The 12,732-nt window shown below is 36.5% G+C and overlaps 1 protein-coding gene across 1 annotated transcript in view; it reads right to left on the bottom strand.

Annotated features, from left to right (window-relative positions):
* The window catches only part of USH2A (usherin), a gene marked incomplete at both ends in the record, with an annotated part of 493,855 nt that overhangs the window by 334,028 nt on the left and 147,095 nt on the right, over window positions 1-12,732 (bottom strand). Inside the window, 3 exons of the mRNA XM_081312822.1 lie at window positions 563-664; window positions 916-1,042; window positions 6,240-6,370. Of these exons, the coding sequence (XP_081168948.1) occupies window positions 563-664; window positions 916-1,042; window positions 6,240-6,370 (360 nt within the window). The remainder of the gene's footprint in view (window positions 1-562; window positions 665-915; window positions 1,043-6,239; window positions 6,371-12,732) is intronic.

Raw genomic sequence — 12,732 nt, 5'->3', positions numbered from 1 at the left:
TCTTTTCAAACTGATATCCTTCCTTGCTTTCGCAGGGTAGTTCCCAGAATCAACAGAAACACTTACCTGTTTGTAACAGTTACTTGGATATGATCCTTAAACAAAATATTGTTGCAGCAGCAAAACAAAAAAAAATGTTGTGAAGGATTTGAATAGAACAACTATTGGGAGGGGCAGTTGGGAACATCCTATTGAATTTAAAACATACTATTTTACACTTTACATTTATATGGTGATTATATCTTAGCTACTGTGCTGTCAAGCTATTCTTTGTAGTACAGTAGTATGCTTCTCTATCAAGCAGGTAAGCCAGCATTCACAAATCTCAGCAAGCAGTACTGAAGAAATCAGGCTTTGTAAAAGAAATAAATACCTTCCAAGATACTAAAAGAATAATAGTTGCAGAAAATCAACTTCTGAATATTTAGTGAAATGGATAAAGACGTCTGCATGTAAAGAAGTGGTGGGGAAAGAACAGGCCATGCTTAGCTGCACACAAGAAAAAATGTCATTGTTAATTCTTAGAATGAATTCTAAGATTCATCTAGTATAGCCTTCTCACCTATGTTTTTTCTTTCAATTATAAAGTCTTGTGGAAGTCCTCCAACAAAAATGCCTGTATTTTCTCCTATAATGGTACTACCACTTGTAGCTGATGAGGAACCTAAAAAAATAATAGCTGTGTTTAAATGTGAACCAGAATATGTTGAATCAAAACTCACTGTTTTAGTTTTATAGATAAAACAAATTATAAGACAAAAAGCCGGATCTCAGAAAAGTGTGCTAGCCTGGTAGAAAGCATACAAAATTATAACAGAGAAAATAATCATAAGATAAACATTCACAGAATAGCTTAGAAATAATGGGTGGAAGAAACTCTTGAGAAAATTAAATTGATCATAATGAGATCATTACCTGAGAATTGCCCATCTATAATGATTGTTCCAAAGGCTTGATTTCTTATTGCACTTATATGATGCCAGTTGTTATCACTATATTGCCTTCCACCATCATTTACTGGAGTTACAGCAATAGCAGAACCCTATAATAATTAGAACTATTATTATTTTGATTTAGGCATTACACTACTCCAGAATGACTCTGAGTAGCTCATAATAGAGCCAACAAAATAAAATATAAGAAAAGAAACAATATTTTTTTTTCATTGGAATTTAAGAATCTTTAAAAAGAATATTAAAACGCACACATACAAAATAGTGAATTTGGCCAACAATATAGAAAATATTTACAAATACAGTTCATAATTCACCCTAGCCCTGAATTTGGGAGAGTAGTGGGAGGCACATGGATCTCAGGAGAACCGTATTCTAGTAGGCAGATACTATAACAGAGAAGTCCCAAAGGTGCTTTTTCAGGAGGCAACTGGACTTTCTTGTTTTTGTTTGAAGATGCTTTGCTTCTCATCCAAGAAGTTTCTTCAGCTCTGATTCATCTTGGATGAGAAGCCAAATGTCTTCAAAGAAAAACAAAGTCCACTTTCCTCCTGAAAAGGTACCTTTGGGACAACCATGCCCTGGATGACTGAGAATCTCCATAGACATGTAACAGAAGAGGTATGCTTCCAGGGTCCCAAAAGATGTATAATTGAAGGAATGTGGATCACTCAATATGGTGTCTCGTATTGGCTGGAAAGACACCATAGGAGACAAACAGTCCCTGAGATAAGCAGGCCCAATGCTACGTAGGATTTAAAGGTTATAATCAGCATCTAGAAGCAAACTAGCAGTCAATGCAGCTTGAGGAGTAGGCATGACACATGGGCATATGGAGGCATGCCCACCAGTGTCCTTGCCACTGCATTCTGGACCAGCTGAAACTTCCACATGAAGCTAGTAAAGCATGAATGACTGGCCTTCCCAATCCAGGAGAGAGTGCAAGTTGTATACCATATGAGGTTGTGCAAATGCCTTCCAAGCCACAGCTAGCATCTGCTCATCAGGCCAGAACTGTGATCCAACTGTGATCCACAATTTAAAAAGTAATTAAAATATTCAGTTTCCATTTATTTATGTCCCACCTTTCTTTCAGGACTTCAAGGCAGGTTATATGGGAATCTCCCACCATTTTATCTTTACATTAGCAATCCTCTAAAGTGGGTTGGAATCAAAAGAGTAAGAGATCTAAAGTTGATGGAACTGGTTATGAAGATGAACTTTTTTTTCCAGCCTCACAGTTGTCTGCAGTGTTCATACTTCCAGTTGGTTTTCTGTCAAAATGCTTCCCAGGTCTGATTTTGTTTTAATTTTGCAGACTAGAATATATGAATGTAGGAAGTGAAAGAATGTCTTAGTTCCATATCCAAAGGCACAAAAGATCAATATAATTTAACACTATTTTTTAAAAAACATTCCACAGATTATTTATGAACAATTCTTTATGGCATTGGGGCTACTAACTTGAAAAGGAGCATTCTCTTCAAAAGACATGTAGTAGCTAGGTTTGAATAAATAAATGATAGCAATTTTAGAATAATGATAGTTTTTTTAAAGGTATAGATCAAAAGCGAGCATATAACATTTGAAAATGATTATTAATTTGTATATAAGAATTTCGTATTAAATTTCTATCCAATCTCACTTTTCTTTTTTGGCATTAAATAAATGTTTCTAAGCATATCCATAATTATAAGCTTTTACACAAACATTTTGATCTAATGAGCTTTATATGATAAATTATATATAAACACACACAAACACATTTTAAATTTGGCGAAGGTATGAAGAAACAGATGCAAATATAAAAATATCCCTTAGAAAAGGAAAGAGAACGAATACATGATTTATTATCAGAAATATATTGGTTAAATTTTGAGTGCCTTAAGCCACTTTAAATGATACAGAAACATTCTTAAAGTTTGTTGTTTAAAATGAATGGCAATTAATTTAAATTCACATTATTTATATTTTTTGCAGAAAATAATCTATCCAGCAATTAAAAATGGACAACAGTTATCACAGTTTCAATAGCTGAGAAATGCTCAAAATATATTTAACATCTTTAACACAGCATATAACTACAGCTATCACATATCCTCAAATTTGTGCTTAAAGTTTGCTGTTATTTTTCTTTATTGTAGGGATATTCCAGAAATACATTAATCTAAAATTCTAGAAGTACAAAAATAATTATATAGCATCTCTAATATAATTAATTGGAGTGCAGGTGTCACCTGTGTGTTTTTCGTGATGTTTTTATCATCTAAAGCCTTAGTTCATAGTATGCTCAAAACTTTGTGATAGTGCCCATAAGCATTAATTCTGTGAAATTCAGTGCATTAGTGAGAAACTTCACAACTGCCGTAGCAGAGTTTAAGTTGATTCATCAGATGTTTTAAAACATGATGCTATCTTGGTAAGCATATATTATATATAGAAAAGTTATCCATGATAATGCATTTTACGACTAGGCTCATTTTCTATTCATACACTATTTTTATTATCTTCCACCCTATTTCAACATTTTAATATTTTACAAACACACATTTCATTATCATAGTTTAATAATTAAAACCAGAACTGGTGTCATGCCCAATTAATGTGCCCTGGTAGCATGCCCATTAGTTTTTCCATTAGTGAATTCAACAATACTAATGGGATTACTAGCATGGGATGCTAATTGGGCATGACATAAGAAACTGGCTTACTTCTTAGCATACCCTTGCTAATGATGAAATTAATGAGCATTTTATTAAATGCTGTCTCATCAAAGTATACTTAGTTAGCGTTAAAATTGTTACAAACGATGTTGCATGCCAAAGATCAGGTGTCTACAAAAGTGATTCTTTATATATTTTGGCAACAGTCTGGAGTATTTATATGTTATTTATCTAAAATCACACGTGTAAATTCCCAATTTCAAATTATATAATCACATATGCCAAACACAGTTTAAATATGGGAGCAATGTCTGTAGTTTTGCTCTGTATTCCTTCCAGTGTTTCTGTTGCATGTGAAAAGCTGAATTTGTCTACAGTCTGCAATCCATTTACAATCATCCTTAATAGAAATTGCTTTGAAGTAAAAGGCATTCACCCATAAACACATTTAAGTATCTTAAGCAAGATGCTGCACAAATTAACAAGACTGGACATCACACAAATTATAGCTATATGTTGATCAGTTTTGGAGAAATCTCTAGCTTTCTCTTGTCTAGACACAGTGGAAAGCAAGTTGCACTTAATCATATGTAGTACTAAGAATGGGAATATTTTTAAATCTACATTTTTAAGTGAATCTATTGTATTTGTACTTTGTTGTTGTTAGTTGCGAAGTCGTGTCCGACCCATCGCGACCCTATGGACAATGTTCCTCCAGGCCTTCCTGTCCTCTACCAAGTATTTGTACTTGCCCAAGTAATATATGGATTAGAATAAAGTTATTTTTCAACTTTTTCATGTATTCCTGAATTTTGTAATGTACTTTGTGACCAAGATACAATCCAGATACCATGGAATGCATGCTCTATCTATTTATCTTGCCTGCAAAAATTACAGACATAGTATATTGAAGAAAATTATACATTAACATGAATGCATGTCTTATATACACTATTTAAACTTACAAAATGCCAAGCAAATTAAATAAGACTTTATTTCAAAATACAAACTACATAACTCAGGTGTCAGATCGATTCAGTTGGATTTCAGAGCATACATGGACAACTTCAAAATGACATGAGAGCCATTTTTAGATTTTAATCAGCCTCTGGAACAAACTCTAATGGGGGGGAGTGTGTCTTGATGGGATTGTCCCAGAACATCTTAACCTGTACACTGATCCTGAATTACAGAGAAACCTCAGTAAATGAAGTAGTAGAAGAAATACTTGAAGTGATGTTGGCAGACAAGGAATACTAGACATATGTTTGCATTGTTTTTGATAAACTGAGTTGGCAAAATCCTATCCGTATGCTAAGCAGTGCACATTCCATCACAATAGGCAGGTCCTTGGAGACTAATAAAGAGGATAGGGGAATATAGGGTGTATCTGGGCATTATTAATGGCATAGTTGTTATTTGGATTTTTATTATAATGCTATTGATACAACTATAGTTATAAAATCACACATACACACACAGAGAGAGAATTTATTGTAACTATTTTCATAAGCCACTTAGATTTGCTATGTGGCTAAAATGACATAACAGCACCTGAAATAAATAAGTAAGTACAATTGATAGACTGTACATTAAGAGATGAGTGTCAATTGAAAGAACAGGAAGAAATACCCTTATATAAGAAATCCCTGTAATTTCAAATTGAAAAAAAAGTATCAATTAATAATAAAGTTTTGAAACCTGCATTTAATTCCCTGGAAAAAATATGTCTATTTTCCAAACCCTTTTCTTTGAAATAAGCAATAAAAACTTCCTGCTACTACAAGTAGGAAGGAGAATGAATAGGAGAATGAATTTTTGTTTCAGCTACCTTTTTCAAAATGGGATACTCTGTTATTAACTGGGTTATTTTTACAATCAATATCATAATTACTAGCCAATGGAATGCTCTCATTTTCCTTGTTTTTTATCTATAAAAATATTTTATTGTATAGCTTTAATATAAAATTTTATAAAGGTCAGATAATTGCAATTTTGAAATTTCATTCAATTTCCACTTAACTGATTATCTGATTGATTACAATGTACAAATTTTTCAGTTTTTCTCTCCTTGTTAGGGATGAATATGTCACCTGAAGCCACTGATCTAGTTAGTCATTCTAAGACTCTGCAGTAATATGATCCTCATGCATGATAAATGAATTTATGTGAGAACCCACCCATAAATAAAACTAATGATTTAATTAGTGTAGGTTTGAAAAAATATATTAGTTTGAAAAAATAAATTTTAATTTGTACATCACAGAGTTTTTAAACTTTATGATACATCAGTTGCCTACTGTCTGTTGCTCAGGCAAAATGAAATGTAAAACCCCTAGCAAGTTCTGATGATGCTCCTAATTTGTCTGTCCAAATCTGATCAGATTTTCAAAAAAAAATGTGACCCACAATTAAGTTGCTCATGACTTTTCAGGGGTCTGGACCGATAGTTTAAGAATCTTTACATTAAACTCTTATGAGAAAAAGGGAAAGAGCAAGTATACATACATACACACACACACACACACACACACACACACACACACACACACACATACATACATACATACATACATACTCTACTGTATAATTAAAAATAGCCATGCAACTTTCACTATTTTACCTGTGGATCAAAGAGAAAGTAAGGACGGCCTTTTCTTAACTGAAGGGCAATGAATTCTTCTTGATTACCAGGTGACATAGAGAGAAAAAGTAGACCGTCAAGTTCTGCAGTTTTAAAGCTTATTTTAATACCTAGTTAGAAATAAAAAAAACCACATGTTTACTTCTCACTAATTGACACATTCATGGCATATAAATGAACATGACAAAAAACATTCGGAGAGATGGCATTGACTTTACACATATTTGATCCTGTGTGAGAAGAAAATCCAATAACTATTTCTAATCTCTGTCTGGATAAAACAAAACAGATTCATAGGTTTTGGAACTGACTACCTTCTGGAGCCATAGATGCTCCATCATTGGAAATTTTCAAGTTTTCAGTTGGGCTGCCATTTTTCTGGGATAGTCTGGGGATTCCAGCTCTTGCTGTGAATTTGGACTAGAAGATGTCGAAGATCTTCCAACCTTATAATTCTGGTCACTGTAAACAGGGACCACAATTGCTATTGTCAATTCTATATACGGCCAAGTGAAATAATATTATATATACTGCTCAAAAAATAAAGGGAACAGAAAATAAGACATCCTACTATTAAATACAGTACATTGTGTTGTTTAAGTGTTTATATATATATATATATATATATATATATATATATATATATATATATATATATATATATATATATATATATATATATATATATGTGTGTGTGTGTGTGTGTGTGTGTGTGTGTGTGTATATATATGTTTTCGTTTCAGAAGACAGCCACGCCTCCACTCAATCAGAAGACAACCACGCCTCCACCCAGTCGGAGGACACCCCCACCCAATCAGAAAGCAGCCACGCCTCCACCCAGTCGGAACACAGCCCCACCGGCAGTTGGAAGGAAAGGAACAGACAGACCACGCATTGCTCCTGAAAGCAGCAGGAGGAACACTCCGGCCTGATGATGACGGATGGGATTTCATCGAAACGTCGCCACAACTTTCTGAAGATGAAAGGAACGCGGGAAGAAACCCGAGACTCTAGACCTACATATATATATATATATATATATATATATATATATATATATATATATATATATATATATATGTGTGTGTGTGTGTGTGTGTGTGTGTGTGTGTGTGTGTGTGTGTGTGTGTGTGTGTGTGTGTGTGATGCTTGTTAACTATTTTTAGATTACCTTGCTAGGCCCCATATATGTGTCTGTGTGTGTCTGTGTGTGTCTGTGTCTGTGTCTGTGTCTGTGTGTGTCTGTGTGTGTCTGTGTCTGTGTGTGTCTGTGTGTCTGTGTGTCTGTGTGTGTCTGTGTCTGTGTCTCTCTGTGTGTCTGTGTCTGTGTCTGTGTCTCTGTGTGTGTCTCTGTGTCTCTGTGTGTCTGTGTGTCTGTGTGTGTTTGTGTTTGTGTGTGTGTATCATCATCTCAGAAGGTTTCTCATGGAAAATCTGGGATGGGGGAATAAAATGATTTTTAAAAACCTTTAAATTGCAACATATGGATATTAAACTGGCATAATTATTTTAGAACCAAATATTAAAATTATTTGCCACATTCTGCATAGTTCCTGATATAAGTACTTCTGATTGAGAATGTGTTTTACTTCTTATACAGTGATATTCATGTCCTTGTTGCTCCCTTTTAGTACACTGATAATAGTATAGTGTAATTTATTGGGTTCTACCCAGCTGTATCAAATAAATCAACTTTTTCATATTCATTTTTTCCTTCCTTTGTCAGGCAGAAAATAATAAGTAATGAAAGCTTCTCGGGTAGACGGATTCTATTATGAAAAATTGAAGAATCATAACTACAACACATATTCATATTACAATAATGCTACTAATTACTTCACACCATAAGCAGTATCCTTTGACTCACATACTTTAATCTTTCCACAGGATGACACCCATACAGTCACAATATATTCACAAATATTAAGACATTCACTTGAGATAATGAACATCCATCATGCTATTAAAATAGCTGTTCAGAGCTATGTGACAATTGACTTTAAATAAACTTGGCAGAGAATATAATCAAAAGCTCTTTTATGTTTCAGTTGTCTTATAGAGGGCTTGGGATAACAGAAAGGAGACTGATGAGAAGAAATTACAAAAAAAATCTATGCTTACTTAATTTTTGATTATTATATTTCATTCCTATGAACTTATTTTTCTATTAAATCATCAAGATTCACTAGATTCAGCACAATCCAAAGAGGCTAATTTAAAATAGATTTTCATTTTCCCAGGATTGACTGGCTTTTTTTTTCTTTTACACAATACTAATAATCAGAGTGAACCTTGGGTATGGTCTTACAATGATTGCTCAACTGCAGAATATGGATGTCGTTCTTGGGTGTTAAAAGGGCTTTGCCTTTATGTTATAGAGCAGGGGTGGCTAACACCCAGTCTGTGGACCGGTACCAGGCCACGGCATGCCAACAACCGATCCACACAAACAAGCAAATCCCCATCTGCAGGATGCAGGCAGTGCACAAAACCGTGTCCCCTCCGGTCCGCAGAAAAACCTCTCTCCACGGAACCGGTCCCTGGTGCCCAAACGGTTGGGGACCTCTGGTATAGAGCATGGATGTCAAGCTCGGTCACGTCTTGTGATGTATCATGATGTATTGCAGCATTTTTTTGCCTTTGTGGAGCCAGGGTGGGCGTGGCCTACAGTTTGACACCCACAGGCCACCAGTTTGACACCCCTGGTATAGAGGGTCACAGAGTCAGCTTTGAAGAGACGATGCTGAAATAGTTACAAGACATGTTTTAAGCCTGGGAAACAAATAAGCAAGTGAACAAACAAAAACCATTAGGAAAAGGGTTATGCCCTATGGGATATAAGAAAGGGAAAAGGCCATAGTCTTTCAAGATGCTATCACTGCAGTCTTTATCAATACAATATAGTTCTAGGCTCACTAGCAGTATTTGTTTTGTGGCCTGGCTTGAAATAATTTGAAAATAAGTTGAAATGATCCTTCTCTTTGTTTCCTGTGTGTTGCCATGTGTGAAAAGGCTTTTGTGAACAAGCTGACCCAGCCTATACACTGATTCTTTTTTTGACAAAGTACACACCTAAACACATACACAGCAAAGTCATCAAAAACATTGTGAATTAATCTCTTATATTTCAATCTTCCCTAATAATCAGCTCCACAACAGAAGATGAAGCATAATAACCTATAAATATGCCTTCCCTTTGTACCAATTATGTCAACCTATTAGTCCAAACTTGGCATATGGAAATTAATGTTTCACATACAGGAGCTACCATCATAGTAAATTTCATCACATTTTGTTAACAAAACAACAGAGCAATAAGATTTCAAGCATCTCTCTCTCTCTCTCTCTCTCTCTCTCTCTCTCTCTCTCTCTCTCTCTCTCTCTCTCTCACACACACACACACACACACACACAGACACACACCCAGAAATATATCTATTGTATTTAATAATATTTAATCACATATAAATATGAATGCAGTTCCATAGTGTCCATTCATATGTAAGTTACATTACGTTTCCTGAAATTTAGTCTCAGAAAAATGAAAGAATACAATTTAAAACAATTAATAAAAAACCCATGTTTGTTTGTTTGTTTGTTTTTTAAAAAAAGGAAGGAAAGGATAGAAGAGGGGAAAAATTGAAAAAGCTTAAAAATGCATATCAGTCTCCCTTTAATTGTTTGTTAGCAATCCAAAAAATTTACACACACATACATATATATACTTAGCACAGATATCTCCCTTGCTTCCTAGCTAATAAAGAGAGAAAGAGCCTGTGGCCTAGGGGTTAAAACAACTGCCTAATATATAATTAGCCCAGGTTCAAATCTCAGATAAAGGGTATGACTGACTGATGAGAACAAAATAAGTTTGAAATTGCCATATCAACCTCCCTAATTCTTTATTAGCAATTTGAATAATTTATATACCGTATTTTCTAGCGTATAAGACGACTGGGCGTATAAGATGACCCCCTACCTTTCCTGTTAAATTATAGGGTTTGGGCTATACTCGCCGTATAAGACTACCCCTCTTCCAACGCACACCAAATAAAAATTAAAAAACATCAGATTTGATTTTAATATGGTAATTTTAATTCAAATGCTTATGACATGCAGGTGCTTAGTAGGAAAACTGTCACTTATAAACATAAGGCTGTTTGTCATCAAACATGTAAACATAAAACAGTGCAAGTGGATTAAACTATAATAATAATAATAATAATAATAATAATAATAATAATAATAATAATAATAATGATGAGGAGGAGGAGGAGGAGGAGGAGGAGGAGGAGGAGGAAGAAGAAGAAGAAGAAGAAGAAGAAGAAGAAGAAGAAGAAGAAGAAGAAGAAGAAGAAGAAGAAGAAGAAGAAGAAGAAGAAGAAGTTGTTGGAGGGGACCTTGGAGGTCATCTAGTCCAACCCCCTGCTAAGGCAGGAAACCCTATACCATTTCAGACAAATGGCTGTCCAGTCTCTTCTTAAAAACTTCCAGTGTTGGAGCATTCACCACTTCTGGAGGCAGGTTGTTCCACTGGTTAATTGTTCTAACTGTCAGGAAGTTTCTCCTTAGTTCTAGGTTGCTTCTCTCCTTGACTAGTTTCCATCCATTGCTTCTTGTCCTGCTTTCAGGTGCTTTGGAGAATAGCTTGGCTCCCTCTTCTTTGTGGCAGCCCCTGAGATATTGGATCCCTGCTATCATGTCACCCCTCACCCTTCTCTTCGTTAAACTACACATACCCAATTCCAGCAACCATTCCCTATTTTCCTAATTCACTTTTTCACTTTTCCTAATTCACTCTAAAGCTTTCCCTGCGCAGAGCCTTAAGTAAAACCAGCTGCCTGCAATTAGTGCAGGTTCGCATCCCACCAGGCTCAAGGTTGACTCAGCTTTCCATCCTTCCAAGGTAGGTAAAATGAGGACCCAGCTTGTTGGGGGCAATAAGCTGACTTTGTAATAATGCTGCTTGGGGGGGTGGTGAAAGCCCTAATAAACAGGCATATACACAGAATGAAGGCTATTGCTAAGCACATTGATTTGTGCTTTAAATTGTAAGCCACCCTGAGTCTTCAGAGAAGGGCAGGATATAAATGGGATTTTTTTTTAAAAAAAAAGACCAAATGGGAGATTCTCTCCAGGTTTTCCAGCCAGACCGCCCAGTTCCTGAGTCAAATGTGTCCTTAGAGCTAAGCCACTGGTCTGGCTGCTGCATTCCCCACCTGCCTTTCAAGTAGGGATATACTACAGCTGCTCTTCAACTTTAGAAGGAAAGACGCCCAGACCCCAGCCTGTAAAAAATCACAGACTGCAGCTTCTTCTCCAATTGGTCCCGCTTTCCCTGCGCAGACTAAATGGGAGATCCGCTCCAGGTTTTCCAGCCAGCCCTGTCCCTAAATTTTCAGCACCCGGTGTATAAGACGACCCCTGACTTTTGAGAAGGTTTTCATGGGTTAAAAAGTAGTCTTATACGCCGGAAACTACGGTATATATATATATATATATATATATATATATATATATATATATAAAAGGTAAAGGTAAAGGTTCCCCCGCACATGCGTGCTAGTCGTTTCCGACTCTAGGGGCCGGTGCTCATCTCCGTTTCAAAGCCGAAGAGCCAGCGCTTGTCCGAGGACATCTCCGTGGTCATGTGGCCGGCATGACTAGACGCCAAAGGCGCACGGAACGCTGTTACCTTCCCACCGGAGTGGTCCCTATTTTTCTACTTGCATTTTTACGTGCTTTCGAACTGCTAGGTGAGCAGAAGCTGGGACGAGTAACAGGCGCTCACTCTGTTACGCGGCACTCGGGATTCGACCCGCCAAACTGCCGACCTTCTGATCGACAAGCTCAGCGTCCTAACCCACTGAGCCACCGCGTCCCTATATATATATATGTTTTCTGAGGTTTTCGCGGGTGTTTATATGTGGATCTTCGGTCATTCGGGTTTTTCCCCGCGTAGAATTGAAGGTGTAGGAGCAACATTTCGACGGAATCCCATCCATCATCCTCAGGCTGGTGGCTTCAGCTTCCTTCTTCTGGGAGAAGCATGTGGTAGTGGCTGTTTGTTCCTCTTTTTTAAACTGCCAGAGGGGGTGTGTTCTGTGGGTGGAGGTGTGCTCTGATTGGGTGGGGGATTAGGTGTGTTCTGATTGGGTGGGAGTGTGTTTTGAATGGTGGGGGTGTTCTGATTGGGTGGGGGTGTGTTTTGAGTGGATGGGCTGGTCTCAGCTGCCAGCCTTAGACCTGAGCTGGTGAGTTGTGCTGCTTTTGTTCAGCTTCGTGTTTGTGGTGGTGCCATGTTTTTATAGTGGGTGTCAGTTTGCTTATTGTGTGGTTTGGAGGGCTTTAAAGTGGCTGATGTTGCAGCTGTAGTTAGGTTTCTGTTTTGTGGTTGTGCGTCTTTATCATTGTGGGTTCGGATTTGCTTTTTGAATGGTTGTGTGGTGGTGATGTCATGTGATGTTATCAT

Source organism: Vipera berus (genome assembly GCF_964194415.1).
Source record: "Vipera berus genome assembly, chromosome: 1".
Lineage (NCBI taxonomy): Eukaryota > Metazoa > Chordata > Lepidosauria > Squamata > Viperidae > Vipera > Vipera berus.
This window is presented reverse-complemented; position numbering and strand designations above follow the sequence as displayed.